Source organism: Aethalodelphis obliquidens, unplaced genomic scaffold (assembly GCF_003676395.1).
Source record: "Aethalodelphis obliquidens isolate GAN/ISIS:26980383/991018 unplaced genomic scaffold, ASM367639v1 scaffold73, whole genome shotgun sequence".
Taxonomy (NCBI): Eukaryota; Metazoa; Chordata; class Mammalia; order Artiodactyla; family Delphinidae; genus Aethalodelphis; species Aethalodelphis obliquidens.
Window position 1 is genome coordinate 2,998,349 of NW_020838017.1, and position 24,567 is coordinate 3,022,915.

The 24,567-nt window shown below is 44.8% G+C and overlaps 1 protein-coding gene across 2 annotated transcripts in view; it reads left to right on the forward strand.

Moving 5' to 3' along the window:
* Positions 1 to 3,350, forward strand: part of BMS1 (BMS1 ribosome biogenesis factor) — a 46,200-nt gene extending 42,850 nt beyond the window's left edge. For both annotated transcript variants that reach the window (XM_027091774.1, XM_027091775.1), the window contains exons 22-23: positions 2,112 to 2,273; positions 2,806 to 3,350. In XM_027091774.1, the coding sequence (XP_026947575.1) occupies positions 2,112 to 2,273; positions 2,806 to 3,036 (393 nt within the window). In that variant the 3' untranslated portion in view covers positions 3,037 to 3,350. The remainder of the gene's footprint in view (positions 1 to 2,111; positions 2,274 to 2,805) is intronic.
* Positions 3,351 to 24,567: the final 21,217 nt, after the last annotated feature.

Sequence of the window (24,567 nt, forward strand, 5' to 3'; positions counted from 1 at the left end):
TCTGTAGATGGGTGTCACCCAGAAGCTTCATATGTAATGTTTTTTGTGGTTTGAATTTTCAAGTAGAAAGTCTAACATTAAATTTGAATGAACATGTTGTATATTCATAGACTGTTTTGGAAGGAACACAGGACAAGTGGTAATAGTGGTTTTCTGTGGATTGGAAAGGAGACTTAAACTTTTCACCTCTTTTGAACTATATACCTCTTTTGAACTTTTTTTTGTACTATATACATGTATTAATTTGAAAAACATTAATGTACTGATTCTTATTGAAGCATGGGGGAGGGTTTTTTTTGAGTTTTAATAAACTTTTTATTGAAGTGTTAACATACACACAGAAAAGTACACAAATAATAAGTGTATACAGCTCATCGAATTTTAGCATACCTAAGTTTGCCATCGCCTGGATCAAGCAATAGAATTACCAGCACAGTAGAAGTCCCCCTTGTGACCTCTCCCAGTCACTACCCCACCTCCACCTCAGAGGTAGCCGCTATCCCAACCCCTGACATTTTTTTGAGTTCTGCCTTTTTTTGAGTTTTATAAAATATACCATGTATATTTTTTGAGTTTTATAAAATATACCATGTACTGTTTTGCCTGGTTTCTTTCCTTCAGTATTATGAGATTCATCCATGTTCTTGTATATAGCAGACATTTATTTGTTTTTATTGTTGAGTAGAATTTCATTGTATGAGAATGTCGGTTTTATCCATTGATGGACAGTGTTTCCAATTTTTGGCTATTATAAATGCTGCCCTGAACACTTATATGCAACTTGTTTGGTGTGCATGTGCACACAGTTCCATTCCATAGATCCCCATGGGTGGGATTGCCAGGTTCCAGGGTACATGTGTTCAACATCAGTGTGTGATCCCTGTAGTATACTGAAATACCAGGTTAGACTTGAACAGCTTATCAGAGTTCTAGTTATTCCACATCCTTTCCAGTAGTTGGCCTCATCAGTATTTTAAAATGTTAAGTTCTCAGTGCCTGTCTGGATTCCCATTTTCATTCAAGTTCTGGTCTCTGAGAAAGTCCATTATTTTGTTCACAGGTTAACAATGCATTTGAAAAGATTTGTTTGTGATAATGCAGGATATTTAATTGTTTTGTAATAAGAGGGTAATTCAGGGTATCGGTCTGCCATTCTGCTAGAAACAGAAGTTTTCCAGACATTAGTTTTTCTGTAAAATAGTTAATAAAATCTGAATCACATTGCCATGAATTTCTCTTAAAATATACTTCAGAACATAGTACCTGTTGTCCAGTCTGTGGTGCTTACTTGTTTTTGAGAAGGAGATTTCTCTGATTTCTTTCATTCTAAAATATTTCGGTGTCTTAAACAGAGAATATTGAATATTATTGTGGGTGATGTCTTTAACAGTAAATTTATAAAGATACAGCAGACATATTCTCTATATAATTGTCGACCTTGGTAAAGGTCTAGGGCAAAACTTTCAACTTATTAACTACTTCTGAGACAGTTAAGAATTTTGGTCATCTCAATTTAAGCATAGAATTTGGTTAGCTTGAAAACTGAATGTAGAAGGAGTTTTGCCTTCATTGGTCATTTAAATGTCACTTTTCTCAACCAGCCTTCTATTAGAAACAGAATAAAGTTAAACTTCTTAATGAGAATCAGGGATGGGGGCATTTCAGCTGCTCATTGAAGGAATAACTATGTCCTTAAATCCAGAGAGGTTTATAGTCAAGATGAAAAGCTAGTTATTCTTGTTAGGCTAGAAAAAACCGTCTCAGTGCCCCAAAGATAAGGCCAGAGTTTTTCATTAACAGAAACTTTGGATCTTTTCATCTGCTCTGTTGAGATCCTATCGTCCAAACTGTAGATATGGGCACAGTTGATTTCTTGGAAGAATTGTAAATATGTATATTCTGTATATTCCTTTGTTTTGTTTGCAGCTGTGCATGGCCATTGAGGCAATATATATTTGATGGATGATTGAGTCCTCATTTCTGATGGTCAGCAAACTGTGGTGTTACTGATCTTGTGGAAAAATCAACCCATTGAGAAGATTTTATGCAAGTTTTAAATGTACATAGATCATAATATATGTCACAGTCTTTGTTTTATTTTTCTTTTTCAGCCAATTGTGAGGCAGAAGAAACATTTTAATTCACTGCACATTCCAAAAGCCTTGCAGAAGGCCCTGCCATTTAAGAGCAAGCCCAAGACCCAAGCAAAGGCAGGCAAGATTCCGAAGGACAGACTGAGACCAGCTGTCGTACGGGAGCCTCATGAAAGGAAGGTACTGTTGATGGACGGCTTCCAGCATGTTGCGTTTAGATGTGAAAATAATGCTTTCAGTAACACATGTGGCATTTTTACTGCATTCTCACTTTTCATTAGGAAAGGATAAGGGCCAGACTTATTCAAGGCACTTGATCTGGAAGTTAGAAGAAAGGCCGGAGTCCATTTCGCTTCTTTTGTTTAGTCATGCTCTGCCTTATGCATTTTAATGGGGAATAATAGGCACACAGCTGGCAAGTCACTCTTAGTTGTACAGAGTATCCACAGAGTGATTTAACAAAGGTGGTTTTGTGGTCAAGGCCATTATTTAAGTATTTTACTAAGTAAATATGCTCCTACTTATATTTCCATGCAAATTATAATTTCCTAGTTCAGGGTAAATTTTCACTAGGTTAATATTCATTTGGATCATGAATTGATTGTAACTTTGATGCCATCAGCTGTGGTGTTTAGGCCTCCTGAAACTTAGAAGGAAAGCATGCTGTAGCTGTAAGAATATTCTGATGCTCACTGGGTTTTGCCATTGTCAGATCCTTGCGCTGCTGGATGCTCTGAGTACAGTGCACAGTGAGAAGATGAAGAAAGCCAAGGAGCAACGGCATCTGCACAACAAAGAACACTTCAAAGTGAAGCAGAAGGAGGAAGAAGAGAAACTGAAGCGACAGAAGGACCTCAGGAAGAAGCTCTACCGAATTCAGGGTCAGAAAGAAAGAAGAAATCAGAAGTCCAGCCTGAAGGGGCCTGAGGAGCAATTGAAGTGATCTCCAGACAGACAGACAGACAGACAGTCATTTGAATCTGCAGTGATAAATGGTTTCATATATTGTAGTACTTTTAAATAACAAGTCAGGGGACTGGAGCCTAAGCACAACCTCTTTGTTGGATATATTGCCTAGACTGTGCCTTTGAGAGGAGAAATGGAGACTGCTGATAGGACACCTGTTCATTCTCAACATCTGGGTTATGTCACAATAAAGCGATATAATTGATGGTTTTCTAGATTCCCTCACATTCCTCTTACCTGTCTCAGTTAATTTTGTGCTACAAAAGTATCATTAAAATATTTTCTTGTTAATTTTGGCTTAGTAGTTTTCATTAGGGAATGAATGCTTGATAATTGCTTACTCTACCACCTTCACGATGAGTCTTCCAGAAGGGAAAAAATATTAACTTGAATCCTCAGCATTAAGGTAAAATTTTAGAGAAGGATATATAGTTATTTTTATTTTTTTGTCTGTCATATGTTATATTCTTTGACTATTGACCCTAATGGACATTTTACATCTTATTTCACATGTTTTTCAAGTTAGTATAATAGCTAGTTAACACTAAATACTGTTTTAATGCTTTTAGACTAGGGATGACATCTGTGGAGGTAGTTAGCATTCTCTCTGAAGTTCATGTTGATATACCCTCTGGGTCTAAAATGCATGCCTGAGAGCCATCAACACCTTGCTGGGAGTGGGTAGAATCTTCTAGGAATAGGAAGGGATCAAGATGAAACAGTCAGGTCTTAGTCCAGCATTCTTTCCTCAGTATCTTCACTACCTCAAAGAACATCACCAAGTCCAATCCGCATATGCAGGCCAGCGCCCAAGAAGCCCAGATGATCCTGCCGAGATGTCCATTTGACTAAAAGCTGAGCAGGTCCAGCTTAGCAAGGCTGTGCACAGAAGCCAGACACGTAACTGACATGAACAAAGAGGGCAGCCTGTCTTTCCCAGTGTCTTAAACTACTTCCTGCAGACTTGACCATCCCAGTGCTAGGTGCAGGGAGGGTCTGGGTAGGGCTTCAGGCTCTGCCACTCTTCATGGTGTGACTGGGTAAGTTCCTGAGTATCTTGGAGTTTCAAGCTTCTTATGGGGATTAGTTTATCATCCCCAAGTAATATGGGGATGATAAACTAATCTTGCAGTCTGTGAGGATTTAATGAGACAAAATGCAAAGTGACTGGTACAGAACAGATTTTTAAATTTTTTGTTTCTCCTTCTGGTCCCATTTTAAAGAGTTGTATAGGTCTGTGAATTTGAACACTTATATAGGTTTTAAAACATACCTATATATTCATGTAATCAACACCACTATGAAGATACCAAACAGTCCCATCTTTCCAAAGCACTTCCTCATGCTGTGCAACCCAAGCCTTCCCCACTTCCCCACTCCCCACTACCAAAAAAACTGATGTGTTTTTCATCCCTACAACTTTGTCATTTCAAGAATATCATGTAAGTGGAACAATACGGTATGTAATCTTTTGAAATTGGGATCATATCTTTGCGATTGTCCCAATTGTCCTGTGTATCAATGGTGCGTTCCTTTTGATTACTAAATGGTTACCAGCTGTACAGACAGGCCACAGTTGGTTATCCATTCTCCAGTGGAAGAGCATTGTGGTTGTTTCTAGCTTTGGGCAGTTATGAATGTGGCTGCTGTAAATATCTGTGTAGAGGTTTTCGTGTGAACATAAGTTTTCATTACTCCAGGGTAAAAATACCCAGGAGTAGCACTTCTGGGTCATATGGTTTAAAAGAACTGTCAGACTGTCTTCTGGAGGGGCTGTACCATTTTGCATTCCATCTCACTGGTTTTAATTTGCATTTCCCTAATGACCAATAATATTGAGCATCTTTGCATATGCTTACTTGCCTTTCATATACTGTGTCCTCTTTGGTGAAGTTTATGTCCAAGTCTTTTGCTACTTTTTATTTGGATCTTTTTTTTTTTTTTTTTTTTTTTTTGCGGTACGTGGGCCTCTCACCGTTGTGGCCTCTCCTGTTGTGGAGCACAGGCCCCGGATGCGCAGGCTCAGCGGCCATGGCTCACGGGCCCAGCTGCTCTGCGGCATGCGGGATCTTCCCAGACCGGGGCACGAACCCGTGTCCCCTGCATCGGCAGGCGGACTCTCAACCACTGCGCCACCAGGGAAGCCCTGGATCGTTTTCTTATTGTTGATTTTGAGAGTTTTTAGTATATTTTGGAAGCAGTCCTTTGTCACATATGCGATTTACAAATACTTTCTCCTAGTCTATTGCTGTCTTTTCGTTCTCTTAACGGTGTCTTTTGCAAAATTTAAAATATTTGTCAAGACTAATTTATTACTTTTTTTCTTTTATGAATCATGCATTTGGTGTCATGGCTCAGAACTTTTTTCCTAACCACAGATCATGAAGATTTTCTGTTTTCTTCTAAAAGCTTTGTAGCTTTACGATTTTCATTTTGAGTTAACTTTTGTATAAGGTGTGAGATTTAGATTGGGGTATTTTTTTTAAACTTACAGACAACAAAGTGTTCTAATACCATTTGTTGAAAGGCTATCCTTTCTCCATTGAGATATGTTTGCATCCTTGTAAAAAATCATTTGGGCACATTTGTGAGGGTATATCCTGGGCTCTCTGTTCTGTTCCGTTCGTTGATTGATGCGTCTATACCGTTGCTGCAAGATCTTGATTATTGTAGCTTTACAGTAGGTCTTAAAATTGGGAAGTGTGATTCCTCTAAATAAATTTATTTCTCTTATTCAGAATTGTTTCAGCTGTTCTAGGGCCTTTCCCTTTTGGTATAAATTTTAATAAGCTTGCCTACATTTACCAAAAAATCCTGCTGTGATTTTGATTGCATTAAATCTGTAGATCAACTTGGAGAGCATTGACATTTTCACTCTGTTGGGTCCTCCAGTCCATGGCATATCTCCCCATTTATTTAGGACTGTTTTTGGCTTCAAACTGTTTACTGCTAGTTTTTAGAAAAACGATTAATTTTTGTATGTTGAGCTTACATTCTGTGATGTTACTAGGCCCATTTATTAGTTCTAGATCTTTCTTGTGGGGGAGGGGAACACATTCCTTGGGATTTTATACTTAGACTATCATGTTGTCTGCAAGCAGAGACAGTTTTTATTCCATCCTTTCCAACTGTATGCCTTTTTTTCTTATGCGTTACACTGGATAGGACTTCCAGTATAATGGGAAATTGGACTGTTCAATGTGGGCATCCTTGCTTTGGTCCCAATTTTTTTGTAGCTGCTCCTTCTCAGTTTGAGGAAATTCCTTTCTGTGCCTGGTTAGCTGGGAATCTTTATCATGAATGAATGTTGAATTTTGCCAAATGCTTTTTCTTCATCAATTTATATAATCATGTAGTTTTTCACCTTTCGACTGTTAATATGATGATTACATTGATTTATTTTTCAAACCATATTTGAACCTACATGGATGAACCTACATAGATATTGCATCAAGTGTAGCAAACAAAATATTAAAAAATAATATTTACAATTGAGTGACGTTTATCCCAATATTGTATCCCTGGATGGTGTATTATTATTTTAATATTTTGCTAGATTTCATGCACTAATGTTTTGTTGAGGATTTTTGCATTTATATTTATAAGGGATATGGTTCTGTAGAGTTCTTTTGTCTTTTATCTGATGATGGTATCAGGGTAATGCTGGCCTTATAAGATGATTTGGGAAATGTTCCCTCCCCTTTTATATTCTGGAATTGATTGGGTAGAATTGTTGTTATTTCTTCATTAAATGTTTGATAGAATTTGTCAATGAGGGAATTCCCTGGCGGTCCAGTGGTTAGGACTCTGTGCTTCCACTCCAGGGGGCATGGGTTTGATCCCTAGTCAGGGAAATAAGATCCCGCAAGCTGCATGGTACAGCTAAAAACAACAAAACAAAACAGAATTTGTCAATGAAGCCATCTAGGCTTGGACATTTAAAAAAAATTTTTTTAACAATGAATTTAATATCGTTAATAGTTACAGGGCTATTCAGATTATTTTATCTTGAGTGAATTATGGTAGGTTATGAAATGGAATTGATTTATTTCACCTAAGTTGTCAAATTTATAAGTATAAAGTTATTTGTAGGAAGGATTCCCTTACTACCCTTTTACTATCTTTTGGGTCTGTAGTGATATCACCTCTTTCGTTCCTGATATCGGTAATTTGTGTCTTCTCTACTTTTGTTCTTTTGTTTAGTCTTCCTAGAAGTTTATTAATTTTATTGATTTATCTTCAAAGAATGAGCTTTGGGTTTCATTGATTTTCTCTGTTCTTTTGCTGTTTTCAATTTCATTGGTGTCTGCTCTTTATTTCTTTTCTTGCACTTGCCTTGAATTTTTTCTGTTCTTTTTTCCTAATGTCTTAAGGTTGAAGCTTAGATTAATGATTTGAGACCTTTCTTCTTTTTTAATATAAGCATTCAATGCCATACATGACCCTGTAAGCACTGTGTAGCTGCACGTCCCAACCAGACTTCTGTGGGCTGTGGTCACAGTGTCAGTTCCGTTTACAAAGTCCTTGCAGTGTTATTTGGGTCAGTCCCACGTGTGGATTACCCGTAGCCTGGGTAGGACCGGGACATTGATCCATCTCTTAGGCCCATTCTCAGAGTCAATGATACGCTCTTTAGAGTCAGATCTATGCATGCACAGCCCAGGAGGGAGCCCAGGAGATCATTAACAAATTTGGGGGGTCACTGTCCTGAACTCCTCCCGTTCCATGATTTCCTGGTACTTTCCAGTCACCTGGGCTCTCCTTTTTAGCCCTCCATCCAAGACACTGCAGCTTCCTTACCATGACTGTGCCCACATCCAGGGTTAAGCAGTCAAAGGACAGAGAGTAAGAAAACAATGGTTAAAAGAAAAAAACAAACCCACCCTACTTGGATCAAAAAAAAAGGGTGTGCCTGTGGGCTGCAGGGGGCTGGGGCAGGAGAAAATGGAGTAGAGAAGAGGGGGTATTTCTTGCACTCTCTCTGGGTGTTAGGAGACACTTTTCTGCTCCTCAGCCAGAACCAGAGGGCTTTCCTGAGCGCTCTGTTTGCACCTATGTCCACCTCCGAGTTCAGGCTGCCTAGAGTGAGGATAACTGTGAGATACTAGGGAAGGGAAAATGGTACAACTCACCACCAGCTCAGTGTTACTTTGAATTATGGTCTCGTGTCCCAATTCTCCTGCTGTTATTTGATTTTAAAAGTCCTCGAATAGCTTCTCCGTGCATTCTATTCAGCTTTTACACTTGCGTTTCAGTGGGAAACAGAGCAAAACATACTTACTTACTTACTCTGTTTTTCCCTGATCTGAAATCCTCTTTGTTTTTCTCCTTAAATTCCTACAAGTAAGATTCTGAGGCCATTTTTTAAAAAATGCTTTTTATTTTGAAATAATTAAAGATTCACAGGAAGTTGCCAAAAAATTACAGGGAGGTTCCTTGTGCCATTCCTCCAATGCTATCATCTAGCATAACTGTAATACAATATCAAAATCAGGAAATTGACCTTGGTACAATCCACAGAGCTTATTCAGATCTCATGAGTTGTTCATGTACTAATTTGTGTGTGTGTGTTACTCTGTGGTATTATCATGTGTGTAGCTTTGTATGTGTGTAGCTTTGATGATCACAATCATGATACAATCATGATTCAAAACTGTGCCATCACTACAAGGCTTCCTCAGGCTACCACTTTAGAGCCACACACCCTCACCGCATCCCTAACCTCTAACAACTATTAGTCTGTATTGTATCTCTATATTTATGTTACTTCACAACTTTATGGAATCGTATAGTTTGTGTCCTTTTAAAACTGGCTTATTTCACTAAGCATAATTTCCTTGAGTTCATCCAAGTTGTTGCTAGTATTAATAGTCTCTTCCTGTTTAATGCTGGATAGTATTCCATAATGTCTATTATGTTCTGCAGTTCAGCATTCACCATTGAAGGACATTTGAGTAGTTTCCAGTTTTTGGCTAGTACAAACAAAGCTGCTATGAATGAATATACACGTATAAGATTCTGTGTAAAAGTAAGTTTCCATTTCTCCTGTAAAAACGCTCAAGATTGTATTTTCTGGGTCAACTGGAAAGTCCATTTTTAATTTTAAAAGGTACTTCCAGGGACTTCCCTGGCGGTCCAGTGGTTAAGACTCTGTGCCTCCATTGCCAGGGCCACAGGTTTGATCCCTGGTCAGGGAACTAAGATCCCTCATGTGGCGCAGTGTGGCCAAAAATTAAAAAGAAAATAGTGGAGGGCTTCCCAGGTGGCGCAGTGGTTGAGAGTCTGCCTGCCGATGCAGGGGATGCAGGTTCGTGCCCCGGTCCGGGAAGATCCCACGTGCCACGGAGCGGCTGGGCCCGTGAGCCGTGGCCGCTGGACCTGCGTGTCCGGAACCTGTGCTCCACAACGGGAGAGGCCACAACAGTGAGAGGCCGGTGTACTGCAAAAAAAATAAAAAAGAAAAAGAAAGGAACTTCCAAACAATTTTCCAGAGTGGCTGTACCATTTTACATTCTCACCAGCAACGTATGAATGCTCCAGCTCTGCATCCTGGCAAACATTTAGTGTTATTGCTTTTTAAAAGCCATTCTAATAGGTGTGTAGTCATAATTCATTGTGGTTCTAGTTTGAACTTTCTTAATGACTAATTATGTTGGCCATCCTTTCATGTGCTTATTTGCCATCTCTATAGCCTCTTTGGTCAAATATCTGTTCAAATCTTTTGTACATTTTCAATTTTGTTTATTTAATGTTGACTCCTGAGAGTTCTTTATAAATTCTAGACATAAGTTCTTTGTTAGGTATGTGATTTGCAAGTATTTTATCTCATCTGTAATTTCTGTTTTCATCATCTTAGGATCTTTTGCAGAGCAAAAACAATTTTAATTTTGATGGAGTGTGGTCCAGATTTATCAACTTTTTCTTCTATGGATTATACTTTTGGTGTCAAGTCTAAGAACTCTTTGCCTAGTCTCTCCTTTCCCCTCCCCTTCTGCCAGTGCCTTGATCCTGGACTTCTCAGCCTCCAGAACTGTAAGAGAGAAACTTTGGTTGTTTAAGCCACCCAGCTGAATGGTGTTTTTGGTCTAGGAGCCCAAATGGACTAAGACAATGGGAGATAAAAAGAAAACCCAGGAGTTCAGTGCAGTGTCATCCCTCAAGTCCTCTGCTTCCCAGCCAGTCTGCTTTCCTCTTTCCACCTTATATTTTATTTATTTATTTTTTATCTATTAATTTTTATTGGGGTATAGTTGCTTTACAAGGTTGTGTTAGTTTCTCTTTCCACCTTACAGATTCCTTTTACGATCGTCTCTTAGATTATTTCCAGCGCATTTAGTCACATTTCGAGGGAAGGAGTGAGTGGTGAGTGGTGTACACCATCTTGTCATGGAATGCCCAGTCAATCTTTCAAGTGTTTGGAACATATCGTCACAATGTCTGTCCCTTGGGAAAGGTGTAGCAATTCATACTCCCACTGGCAATGTCTGCATGCATCCATTTTCTTCTTCCATGAAAAAGCATCTGGTGCTGTGATTTTGTTTTTAAATTTTGCTTCTTGTTCCTAATAAGACGATTAATTAATATGGGCTGCTGGCTCTAGTCTATGAATCCAAACCTTGGAGATGCCACAAGAGGGATAATTAATTGATAGAGCCCAGAACGAAGATGAAAACCCAGGAGAAATCCCGTGGAGGCAGAGCCCAGTGGGGTGAGGGAGGGGAGGGGAGGCACATTCCAGTTTGGAAGCTGCTGCTTAGCTAACCAGGGCCAGGCTGGGACAGCTTCTTTCCTACCCGCACCCTGGGGTCCCTGCCTGCCCAGCACTGCTCTTGTGAGGAGGAGATCCTGTGCCAGACACAGGCATCTAGGCAATGCCAGAGTAGCCCGGAACCTACCTGGAGTGAGTGCCACACCACCTCGGCAGGTTAGCGGGCTGCCCCATGGCACGTCCCCACCTGAGCGGATAGTCAACTATGATGCAGGTTGACAGCCGCTGGACAAAGACAGCACCCAGGCTGGAAGACAGGGAAGTTCCCTGAGGCCCAGACTAGCCCCTTGGGAATGAGTAAAATAGGGGAGGCTGAGCCAGGTAATCTCACCCTACTCTCTGCCCTGAGGAGCATCCTGCCCACCTTCCCTAGCCGTCCCTGGAAGGTGCTGCCTGGGGCTGAGGCTGCCGGCTCCTCCTCCCAAGTGACCAGCTAAGGTGGCTCACCTTCCTCAGGGAAAGTGAGCAGCTGTAGGGAAAAACGAGACTGTGAGAAGAGTAAACTCCGAGAGACAGAGACCACAAGCAAACTGAACACCAGAGGGAACAGGTAAACAAGACAGGAAAAGCATTTACATGTGCATGATACATATCCTCAGGAGGATATTGGAAATACGAGGCTAGATGATGCAGTTATGAAGAAGAACCAGCTGGGGTTAAATGGCTGTGAACAATGGAAGTGCTGAAATGGTTAACTCAATGGGAAGGTTAAAGGGCAGAAGAACAAAGGAATGAACATGAAGGGGTTGAGGGCTCGAGATGGAGAGCTAAGGAGGGGCGGAGATGGGAAGGGAAAGCTTGTTCACATTCATCTCCTATGAGTGCCAGAGGGGGAGGAAAAGATCAACAGATAAGAGGAAATCTTTGTAAAGTAACAGAATTTTCCCATTTCTGATTCCTGCCAGTGATGCATGTGCTCAATGCTTTTAATTTTTGCCCGTCTGCTGGGTACAAGAAATATTCATTATTGTTTAAATTTGCATTTTTATCAGATAGCTAGAGGGCTTTAGCATCTCTTCAAGTGTTTATCGGCCATTCTCATATCTTCTGTAATTTGTGCATCTCCTTTGCTCATTTTTCTGTCGGGTTCTTGGCCATTAGTGACTTTGCAAAAGCTCCTTATATATTCTGGATGTAAACCCTGTGGCTGTTTACAAACCTTATAAATATTTTTTCCCTAATATGACACTTGTCTTTTGGGGTTTTTTTTTAAGATTTTTATACACATATATATTATTTATTTATTTTTGGTTGCGTTGGGTCTTCATTGTGACGTGCGGGCTTCTCATCGCGGTGGCTTCTCCTGTTGCAGAGCACGGGCTCTAGGCGCATGGGCTCAGTAGCTGTGGCTCATGGGCTCAGTAGTTGTGGCTCCTGGGCTCTAGAGCGCAGGCTCAGTAGTTGTGGCGCACGTGCTTAGTTGCTCCACAGCATGTGGGATCTTCCCGGGCCAGGGCTCGAACCCGTGTCCCCTGCATTGGCAGGCGGATTCTTAACCACTATGCAACCAGGGAAGCCCTGACACTTGTCTTTTGACAAGTCCATGATGCCTTTCTTTGTATAGAGGTTTTAAATGTCCATAACAATCAAATCTGGTATTTTCCTTTATGGCTTTGAGGTTTTGTGTCTTGTCAGCGTGAGTCATTCCTACCTATTTAATTACAAAAATGATCCTCTATTTTAAATATCCTCCTATTGTAAAAAAAATCTTTCCATTTGTTTTCTAAATTTTTAGCTTAAAATATTTAACTCGCAATTATTAAAGTATTACTTTTCTCTTCAAATTAATATTATCAAGCTATTAATTATTGGTTTAATTTACTTTTATTGATTTGTTTTTCATTTAGTTTATTTTGAAGTAATATATGCACATATTTAGTTTGTAAACATTCCAACGTTACAGGAATAGTGTAAAAAGAATGCTTTTCTCTTTAACTTCCTTCCAAACTCTCTGCTTCACAGCTAGCCACAGTGATCTGATTGATGTGTATATTCCAGATCTTTTCTGGACACTTATATTCATGTATATTTATTTTCCTCCATGTGTTATCTTTAAAAAAAAACACAAATAGGATTGTCTTGTTTGGAAGCTTTCTACTTTTTTTTTTTGATTGGGGTAGAGTTGTTTTACAATGTTGTGTTAGTTTCTACTGTACAGCGAAGTGGAGTTCCCTGTGCTATACAGCAGATTCTCATTAGTTACCTGTTTTATACATATTAGTGAATATATGTCAATCCCAATCTCTCAGTTCATCCCATCCTCCCTTCCCCCCTTGGTGTCCATACATTTGTTCTCTACATCTGTGTCTCTATCTCTGCCTTGCAAACTGGTTCATCTGTACCATTTTTCTAGATTCCACATATATGCATTAATATACAATATTTGTTTTTCTCTTTCTGACTTAACTTCACTCTGTATGACAGTCTCTAGGTCCATCCACGTGTCTACAAATGACCCAATTTTATTCCTTTTGGAAGCTTTCTATTTTTAACTACTGTATGTGTCTCAGAGGATCTTTCTATATCATGGCAGTGTGTGTGTGTGTGTGTGTGATCCTTGTTTGGTTTGCTAATCCTGTAGAGAACTGGGAGCTTCGCGTTTTCCCCTGTGTTTTGGTGACATCCATAACAGCATCCCCTGTCCCTGGAGGCTGATGGAGCCCCTCTAATCCCTTTTTACCTTTTTCATTCTATGTTTGTTGTTCTTTTCAGATTTTCTGCCTCTTGTTAAGCCTATTTTGGTGATTTAGATATTGCAGGAAAATCTTCCATTTCATCCAGATACAACAAAACCGACCAGAGTGAAGCTGTACCTACCATCTTCTTGTGGTTGAAATCACCTCCTTCACATCTGCAGTCGTGTCCCTTTGTTTAACCTTACATCTTCAGTTTCGTACCTTTCCCCTTTTTTCTTTTGCTTGACTTTCCAGAGGCTTGCTTATCTTAATGGTCTTTTCAAAGAACTGGCTTTTGGTTTTATTTATCAAATCTACTTTTATTACTGCTGTTTTCAAATTAAATTATTTCTTATTTCATCCTTTCTAAAAAAGCTTAGTTATATCTTTCTTATATTTAAGTATACATGTGTATATCAAGGCTATAAAATGTCCCTTTGGACATATGCCACAGGTTTTGATAGGCCATGCTCTTATTGTACATCTCTTCCTCAACTTACAATGGGGTTACATCCTAATAAAGCCATTGTAAGTAAAAAATATCATAAGTTGAAAATGTATTTAGTATACCTAATCTACCAAACGTCATAGCTTAGCCTGGCCTACCTTAAACATGCTTAGAACACTCACATTAGCCTATAGTTGGGCAAAATCACATTAACACAAAGCCTATTTTATAATAAAGTGTTGAATAGCTCATGTAATTTATTGAGTACTGTACTGAAAGTAAAAAACAGAACAGTTGTCTGGGTACAGAATGGTTGAAAGTTATCAGTTGTTTATCCTTTTGATCATGTGGCTGACTGGGAGCTGTGGCCCAGCATTGCGAGAGGGTACCATATTGCATTTCGCTAGCCCAGGAAAAGACCAAAATTCAAAATCTGAAGTACAGTTCTACTGAATACACATTGCTTTCACACTATTGTGAAGTTGAAAAATCGTTAAGTCAAAACATTTTAAGTCAGGGACCATCTGTATAGTCTGTTTCTAAAGAGTTTTTCATTTCAGTTTTTATTTTCTCTTTAACATAAGTTGCCTTTCTCTTTTTCCCCCTTTTATTCTGTTTATTACAAATTCATTTGAGGATATAGATTTCCCTCTAAATGCCAGTTTTGTTGAATTCCATATTTTTATATGAATACCTTACTGCTATTGAGATCCAAACATTTTATAATTCCCATTGTGGAAATTAATTTTGTTTCCAAAATGCATTTTTAACATTCTTATTGTCCCTAATTGTATTGCAACCTGGGGACCGAATGTGATCTGTGAAAGATGCTGAGGGCTTCTTGCTCACCCAGCACAGCATCAATGTTTCCAAATGCTCTACGGGAGCCTGACAAGAACATATGTTCTCTGTTGGGTTCAAATCTTTCTGTAAAAAGCGAGTTACAGATATTCTGATCTATTTTACTGTTTTGTAATAGCCTCACTTGTTTTGTTTGCTGAAATCTCTGGCGCTGGTGAATCTTTTAACATATCCAGGATGTTTCTCTGCTTAGGCTGAAGGGGTAGAGTGGAGAGAGGCCAGATACCTGTTGTCCAGGACTGGCACCTTCTCATTTGCTCTCCTTGCGTATTGCCAGGTAAGTGCTCCCCTGTCTCAGAGCGTAGTGAGCACAGTAGGCAGGAGTTGCAGGGTGGGGTGCATTTCTCCTGGGTTGGGGTTGTGTGTGCCATCTCTGCTGTTGTAGGGGAGACACTGCCCACTTCCCTGCCTCGTGACAGATATTGTTGGTCAGGTGGCTCCCACCTGGCCTGGGCTCCTGGCCGGCCCACTGTGGGGAGATGGTCCCCGCAGGGATGGAGAGGAATGCAGGCTCCTGGGAGAGTACCAGGGCCTCCCAGGGCCACTGCTGCTCTGACACCAGCGTGTCTGGGAAGCCCCACACGTCTTCCCCAGCGGGCCGTCCTCCTCCTGTGGTGATTCTCAGGGTGCCCCCCTCAGCCTGCAGCTGTCTGCCTTACACTCCGTCTTACCCCACTCCATCACCTCCTTATCCTCTGCTCTCCCAAACTGACTCACGTCTTCCCTGAGGTTTATGAGAAACAGCTCTAGCATGGTGCTCTAGCAGGGTGCTAAGAGTTGGAGTTTCTGAAATCAGGGACTCAAACAGATATTTGCACACCCATGTTCCCAGCAGCATTATTCCCAATAGCCAAAACTTAGAAGCAACCTAATTGTCCGTCAGTGGATGAATGGATAAACAAAATGTGGTGTATCCACACAATGGACTATTATTCAGCCTTAAAAAGGGAAGGAAATTCCGACATATGCTACGAGGTGGATGAACCTTGAAGATATGCTTAGTAAAATAAGCCAGACACAAAAGGGCAAATACGATGTGATGCCACTTATATTGGTACCCAGAAAAGACAAATTCGAAGGGATAGAAAATAGACCAGTGGTTGCCAGGGGCTGGGGGGAGGGAGAACGGGGAATTGTTTCATGGGTTTGGAGTTTCAGGTTGGGAAGGTGAAAATTTTCTGGAGATGGATGGTGGGGACGTTTGCACAACATTGTGAATGTACTTAATACCACTGAACTGGATACTTAAAAATCGTTAAAATGTAAGTTTTATACATATTTTATCACAATTAAAATTTTAAAAAAACGCATGGATTTTGGAGCCAGTCTGCCTGTATCAAATCCTGCCTTGGCCATTAAGTCGCTGGGCATTAAGCAGGTTACTAAACCTCCTTGTTCCTCATTCCTCATCTGTAACATGGGAATCCTAGTGTTTAAAGCGTGGCTCTGGTGGGTAACACGGGCAGAGTTGTTAAAGCGGCCTGGCCCAGTGTTAGGGACAACTGCAGCCACCCTCCCTGGGCTGCCTCCACGGGGCTGGGATTGCGAGAAAGGAGCTCTTTTTACCATCTTGTTTATCCCCAGCCCTCTTCCAGGAGGGCTTGGCCATGCTTCTCCCACCCAAGCCTCAGCACCCCTGCCCATCGTGCCCTACTTGTTCATTGACCTCTAATAACATCTCGTCATGCTCAGCTCTAGAGTGGCAGGCACCAGCCCCTGACCATTGGCATCTCGGTTCCCCGTGGGCTCGGCGCAGGCGTCCATCTGATTTCTCCCAACACTTTATTGCATCTGTTTGTTGAGACACCTGCTTCCCCCACTGGCCGTCAACGTCCTGGACAAGGTGCTCGGCTGTGATTGACCGAGGCCGCGGGGTCCTCTTGGGTCCTCCGCTACCGCAGCCTGCCTGCCTACCGGGCTCGGCAGTGCGGCCCCCTCCCGGGAACTGACCAAGATATCGCGTTCTTTGCTGCCCTAACACCCGGCCCTGCTGCCTGTCAGCAAATGCTGTGGGCTGGACTGGTCCCCTTCTGGGGGCCTCACTTTCCCCGTCGGTGATGTAAACCAACGAGGTCTTCATAGCTCTGATACCGTGTGCCTTTCTGACGGGGAGCGGTGTCAAGCCCGTGTAAGCTTAGCGGGGCCACCCAGGTGAGAGAGATTGTACGTGCACACGTGTGCGTGCGTGTGCGTGGGTGCGACTGCGCCGCGTGTACGTGCGGGCAAATATGCATATTTGTGTGTTCAGACGGAGGAAGGCCCCAGCTCCCAGCAGAGCGGGAGGCTTTCTTCCTCTCCAGACCCTGGAGCGTAGAGGAGGAGGGCCGTTTCCGAACTCTTCGGTGAGTAAGCTCGCCGCTCGCTCTAAGCTCGCCGCTCGCTCTGCTTGGGCTCCGCGGGGAGCTACACGCAGAGGCCGGGAGGGGGCGCCCCAGACAAGCAAATGCAGGGCGACGGCAGGTGGGCCTCCGCCTGATTGCCAGGGAGGGGGTAGCGCACGACTCGGATCCTTGCCTACCGCTGACAATGGGAATAATAATAATTATTAATCACGACAGTTACTGCTTATTTAGCGCTTATGCTCACAGGCACCGGGCTGACTGCATAACGTGCATTATTTCGCCAATATTTGGAACCCTGTATTTTTGTAAGTCTGTTATTAAAAAGCTCCCAGAGTTGAGCTAAAAGTATAGAGACCCGAGTTCTGCCACTCAGTAGTTGTGTGACTCTGGACACGTCTTTGAGCCTGAGATTCTTCTACATAAAATAGATTTTTTTAGCCTAACTGTGTGTGTGTACATACAGGTGTGTACAAGTGTGTGCGTGTGTGCATGCACACATGTGTTTTCTTGGATGTGTCTGTGTTTGCACGTGTACATTAAAGATCCTGGAGTTGGAGTTTGAGGAGTCTAGAGGACATGCCAGGAAGGCAGTTGACACCAGGCATTTGGTGCCCAGGAGAGAAGCAGCGATCCCCATGCATCCTGCGGAGGGTGTTCTGGGGAGAGAGGCTCAGAACCTGCTTACAGTAAGGAAAGAGGGGCGCTGGGGGCTGGACCAGGGCAGTCCTGTGCTTCAGGGGAGGTGGAGAGCATGCCTGAGAAGATGCAGAGAGTGGTCAGAGAAGGGAGTGGAAATAGGGGGCATCGAGAAATGCACAGGCTGCCGGGAGGGCATCTCGGCACCTGGGCTGACGCTGTCCCTTGGGAAGGAGGCTGCGGTAGGGACTGTGCTCGCCGGTTGGAACAGAAGCCCTAGAAGGAGGCCCATGAAGTACGGCCGAGTGGACATAAGGCAGTGACGGTGCCACAAGCAGGAGAGAGATGGGTTATTCCACAAGCGTGGTTGGGACAACTAGTTAATCCACTGAAAAAACATAAAGTCACTCCTTACACTATGGTTAACATAAATTCCAGATAGATTAAAACTTTAAATGTAAAAAAAAGAGGAAAACTGAAGAGACTTGTGAGAAGGTGGTTAATTGGGGGATTATCCCAGGAAGCAGGAGTGAGCGAGTGGAGACGGGCGGAGGTGGGTCAGATGCTGACTGTGGGACTTTGAGGCTGACAGCTTCATCGGGGTTCCTCCTGCCACTGCTCCCCCCAGAAGTTCTTCTGAGGTCTGGATGCCTCGCACACACAGTCTCCCTGAGTCAGGTAAGAGAAACATTAGGTGAGATGCAGCATCTGAAGTCAGGGGCCGCGGAGAGTGTCCTGGGCACCCGCTGCCGTAGGTTTGGGAAGGAGAGAAAAGTCCCGACTCTGGAGACTGCGGCTTGAGGACCTATTTGAACTTGCTTAGACCCTTCCACGCCTTTTTTTAGGTCCACATATTTTTCCATGGTTGCAATCATGGAAGGGTACGCTGCTAAGCAGTCTTGACTTATCCACTTTATTTTATAATTTTTAGTTTTTATTTTTTGGCCATGCAGCTTGTGGGCTTATAGTTCCCCAACCAGGGATTGAACCCAGGCCCCCTGCAGTGAGAGCGCAGAGCCCCAACCACTGGACCGCCAGAGAAGTTCCAGTCCACTTAATTTTAGGACTTGGATCTCTCTCTTATGATACTGCTTAGTCCGGCTGTTGCTGTTGCTGAGACCTCCCCGTGGCTGGGCACTCTGGTTGTCGTCAGCGTTCTGCTCTCCTGCCTCGGGGCTTCCCTGAGGCCGGCTGGCGTGGACTTTCCGGGGTGGACCACGCTCTGCACTGCGTTGCTGTCCCCATCCTCACTGTCACTGCCAGCACTGGTGGACAGCTTTCCATGCACCAAGCCCAATTTCAGGTGCTTTACAGGAATTTTCTCTCAGCCCTTGTACTAGAAGCAGAGGCACGGTCGTCACTCCCTTTACTGATGATGTGCTGGAGCTTGCAGAGGTTAAGTGACAAGACCAAGGGCATCACTTTCCATCTGGTTTGCCACCAGCCCAGCCCTTCTCCCTGTGTCCACGTCCCTTCCCACCTTAACAGAGATACCATCAGGAGCCTCGCTGGGTCCAGCCAGGGGGCTCTGGGGGCTCCATCAGCCCCTCAGTCCCTGGGCTTCCCTGAGGTACAGAGCTGACTGGTCTCTCCCAGCTCTGGGAAGGTGCGCGTCTTGCCATCAGGGTCTCCACAGGGCTTGGCATGGGGTCCTGGAGAGATCTTGTTCTATGAGCCCCCCACCCTGCACGTGTGCACACACACATGCACACACGTATGTACACACGCACCCCCATGCCCTCTTGTCTCTGAACCTTGAATTATACCCTCCCCTGCCCATTCTTGCCTATCCTTCAGGACCATCCTCAAAACCCCATCTCAGCCATCTCTGGTTCTCTTTTCTTCCCTTCCTCATAGAAGAAGTGATGCTGTCCTCTGTGACCAAATGTTCGTTAGGTGCTTAGTGAATGCCGGGCCCTCCTGTGTCAGGTGCAGCTACCAAGTGCAATCTGTGTGCCGAGCCCAGGCTCCTCTGGGAGTCCCACGGTGGGCTGCCCCTGTGTGCATCAGCAGGTCTGTGTCCTAGTCTCTAGGTGTGTTCCTTCATGCCTGCATTTGTACATTTGTTCAACAAATTGATGTTGAGAAACTCTCATATGTACTTTCTCACCATGGTCAGGACACAGGACTATAGAGTTAGCTACTCTGGGCAGCTAACATAAAGTATTCTTAGAGAAGAAACCAGGAGGCGGCATTATAGGACGTTGGCCTTGGGTGTATCCCTTAGTCTTCTGTGGTTGGGTTAATAGGAGTTGTGTCCCCAGGGTACTGAACTGCAAAAATGAAGCAGCAGACTTTGAGATCATCCCCTCACCCCCACCCCATCCCACCCCAGCCACTAACTCCAGGGGGGATGGTCCTGTCTTCTCTTTCTAATAACAATCAACTAAAGACAGCCGCTATCATCTACTGAGTAATCTCTCTGGGCCAGGCTCTGTGTTTAGTGCTTTATATATATTCTGTTATTTTGAACCTCAAAACAACCCTATACTTATCCCCATTTCACAGATGAGGATATTGAGCCCCAGTGAGGTTAAGTAGATTCCCCCAAGGTCTCTTAGCCAGTAGGTGGCAGCACTACAGTTGGCTTCACCCCCAGAGCTCCGGGGCTCATACCCACAAAGCCGCATCGTATTATCTCTGTGCCAGTCTCTTCACAGCAGTCTTGACAAGCAGATGTGATTGGTCCTGCCCCACTGAAGCGCAGGCAGGCTGGAGCGAGGATGGTGGAGCTGGAAAGAGAGTCCAGAGCTCGTTCCCCTGAGCAGGGGGCCCTGATGTGAGGGGGTGGACTCAGATCCACGCCTACCTGCTGCACGCAGGTTTTCTAGGCAGCCCTCCTTACCTGTAAAACTAGGAGGGCCTAGGATGTGGGCCCGCTGGGCAGGTAACTGGGCCTTCGCCTGACAGGTGTCTACACACGTGATCGCTGGGGAGGGTGCCTGGGGCTTGGCAACCAATGCTACCCGCTGGCCCTGTGATGGCCCTGATCCCAGGTGGGACAGCCCCTCCAACCTCCTGCCCTGGGTCCCAAGCCCCGGCCTTCCCTCCTTCTGCTCTCTCTGGCACTGGTTGCCCTAAATCGGCCCCGCGTGAGCAGTAGCCCTTCTAGAAACCACGTCCTCCAGGGAGATTTGCTTATGTCCTGGTGGTGCCACCTCGCAAATGCAATCAGCAAGTTTCCTCAAGACTTCAGCTGCTTTGCCGGCAGCCGGCCTGGCTCCCTGGATGACCACGCTGCTCCTCGGCTCACGGCTTCTCTCCAGGCTGGACGGGCCCCAGAGACCCTCCACCATCCACGCCAGTGCCCACAGGGAGGGGCCGGCTCTGGGGCACGGCCTCGCCAGAGTGTCTTGTTGTTGCTTTCCTCTCTCCTCCCTCCCTTTGAGGTCCTTGGCTCTGGTTTTATTCAGAATCATGGAGAGTCTTTATCTGTTTAGAGAAAGCACTTAGCAATGAGGAATCAGTACCTTAGACCTTCCAGACAATGGCCATTTTCCATCAAGGTTAGGCTCTTAATTGAAGATTTTAAGAAGAGAGGAAAATTGGGGAGAGTCCAGAAATTCTCTCCAGTATAATCTGTAATCAGAACCAAAGAGATGTATTAATTCCCGTGGGTTCCCTTCCTGGGATTGCCCAGAGTGTGGCGTCAGCAGACACGGGAAGTCGGGGTGAGAGGGCACTGATGGGGTGAAACATTCCAGGAAGCAGATACGGGGAGGGCTGGGGCACACCTTGCTCTTGGTTTCCCTGTGCCTCTACCTCCTCACTCCAGTCTGCACCCAGGACTGACCTCAGAGGCAACTCGGTGTCGTGCCATCTGAAAACGTGGGGACAGGGCCTCCAGGGATGAGTATGCGCTGCAGCTGGGCAAGCGGGGGCCTTGGGGGCAGTGCAGAGTAAGTGGTGGTCAGGGTCTGGGGCTGAGTTGAGGGTCTGGGTTTTCCCAGCCCGGCAGGAACTAGAGGTTGAAGGTGAGGATGATGCAGGACCAGCGGAGGTTTCTCAAGAGGTGGCCGGAAGAGCCACTTCTCCAGGTGCATCGGGCGGCTGGGGCCCGGCTCCAGGGGCACATGCTGCCTGTCCCATGTGCCCTCTCCATGTGACCCGAGTGGAATTCCCTCTGGCCTGGCCTCCTCACTCCTTGCACCCTCTGCAGCGCGCTGTGGCTTCTGAGAGTGGAGCTGTCAGGAAGGAGGTGCGATGTTAGCTGTCCCCTGGGGGTTTCTTAGCCCGGATCTGCACATGGGCTGAGGGTCCCCCGACAGATGCCGCTGGCTTCAGCAGAGGTCCCCACGAGCCCACTCCATGGCCCCGCTTTCTGACCAGGCAGAGTAGCTGTCGGTTGGACAGAGAACAGACGGGGCCTTGGACCTGGGGGCAATCATGGACAGGATGGTGATGATGACACGGCCACGTCGTTGATTTCCACACCAGCCTGATCCAGTCCCACCTGTGACTTCTCTCCCTTTCCTGCTTAACAGTTCTGAGGGCTCCAGGCCTGAAGTGAGAGCTGGGTTGGTTGCTCTTTCTGTGGGTCAGGATGGAACCCAGGAAATTAGAAAAAAGTACCGTTACCATGTGTTGAGACCCTACTACATGCCAGGAGCTTTAAGATTCCCTAAAACAATCTTGCAGGTTATGCTCCATCACCCTCCTGGTGACACAGGAGGAAATGGGGCTCCTGGAGGCTCAGTGACCCTCCCCTGAGGGTCCAGGTAACCTGGCCCAGATGACAGTGCCGACGCGGAAGTGAGGCTGGGATTGGAGACAGGTTTGTCCAGGTCCCTGGCCCTCCCTCCACAGGCAGCGCTGTGAGAGGAAAGGGTGTCAGTGGACGGTGGGCTTGGCTCCCTTGGAAGACCTGCCAGCCACCGCATGCTGGGCTCCCTGGGGGAGCTTGGAGGGCGGGCACTCCCTCCTTCCTACTTTCTGCCTGAGTCCTCTGGGTGCCTTCGGGCCACATGGCGGCGAGCTTTTCTGTGCCCCCGAGGGGACCAGGACCCCTGAGAGGCGGCGTCCTCCCATCTCCTGGCCCAGGAGCCCGAGCACTACTTGCTGCTCTGCCACTTCTTCCTCCTTTATGTTCGTGCCTGTCACAGAACAAAAAGCAAGGCTGTGTCAGGGAACCAGGGCGGTGGCCAAGACTGCCACCCATTTCTCTCTCTTTTTTTTTTCCTCTGGAAAGCCCCACGGTTTGGCTTTCTGCCTGCCACCGGTTTCTGACAGTACTCACTTTTGGATTAATTCGGAAAGTGACCTACATTGATTACATTACTGAGTTCCCACAGAAATGTGTCCAGAACCAGAACTTAAAACATGGCATTCTGAGGAGGTTGGAGTGAGATCTGGTCCCACGAAGAACGTCCCTGTATTAGTCAGGCAACCACTGGGGACCCGCCGATGTCTTCAGGCCTTTGTATGAGCAAACATGCAGTAACAGGTCTCCTGCAGTGGGTTGGGAAAATACTGATCTTTCCGAACAAATGACTATGGCTGCTTGTCCTGGGTAATGAGAATTATAATATATCCTGTTTTCCTTTTTACCTTGGCTTCTAGGAAGCTCAGCGCCAAGTTTTATGCTCAGCTCCAGACCGACTTTCCTTGGCCTGGTTCTCTGGTACGGCCCCTGGTCTCTCTCTATCGAATGAGGCTGTTGCTCAATTTTCGTACATTTTCCCCCATTATTGCGGATTGTGGGACATCTTTTCTGGAAGGAGGTCAGGCATAAAGAGTGAGTAAGAAATGACAGCAGGTGACTTTGTCCTTGAAGGGCTCTCTGCCCAAGTTGGGTTATGGCTTATGGGCTGGGAAGGAGTGGGACCGAAGGCCTCAGGGGTGGTAACCCGGGAACAGGTGTCAAGGAGCACACACCTACAGGGGTGTCGTGGCATGTCATGTGACATGGACACTAGAGTTACACAGAAGTGTTCCAAATGAGCATGACTGAACCTCACTGTGCACAGGAGGGAAAACCGGATCACAGTGGTCACTACTTTCCTGTTTCTTGACTGTCTCGGCTCGTACTTGTGGCGACATTGCATGTGTCTGTGTTGTGCTTTGCTCACTAACCTTGTGGCAGAAAGAGAAGCCTCAGGCTTTACACCAGCTCGTGTCTGACAGTGGCCTTCTTACGTCTTGCTGAGACCCAGATTTTCCCTATTTTTTTCCCCTGATGAAGATAGTGCTACAGTGCGCCTGCTGGAGCCTAGAGCATTTCCCTTCTCTTCAGTCATTTCTGGGGGTAATCGTCCAAATGTGGAATTAGTGTGCCCGAGGAAGAGCATTTGAATGCAGGCAATGTGTGGGACCAGCCTGAAGGACGGGGCCAGTTCCCAGGCCACGCCCCCCCAGATGCTTGCTCTTGTACCCCAAACTTGTCACTACTGGGTTTGGCATTAAGACACTAATTTGGTGTAGCACTGAATCTGAATTTCTTTGGCTGCTATGTGGTTGGACAATTTGCTCTAGTTTTTGTTCTTGTGAGATTTTTTTTTTTCCATTTGTGTTTTGTTCTCACAAACTATCTGTTCAGACCCATCACACCTTTATCAATCAAGGACTTGCTGAATTCATTAAAATTTGAGTGAATATTTTGTAAAACTAGCTATAGGTCAGTCATATTTGATAGAGACAGTTTCTAGGCTGGTTTCCTTCTAATTTTAGTTTTTTTCTTAGAAATTCAGATTGTTTTCTACTCAAGTCAAGGCCCTGATTTTGCTGGTGAGAGGGGACCGTCCCTGTCCCGATGCAGTTCCTCACCCCGAGTCTGGGGGCC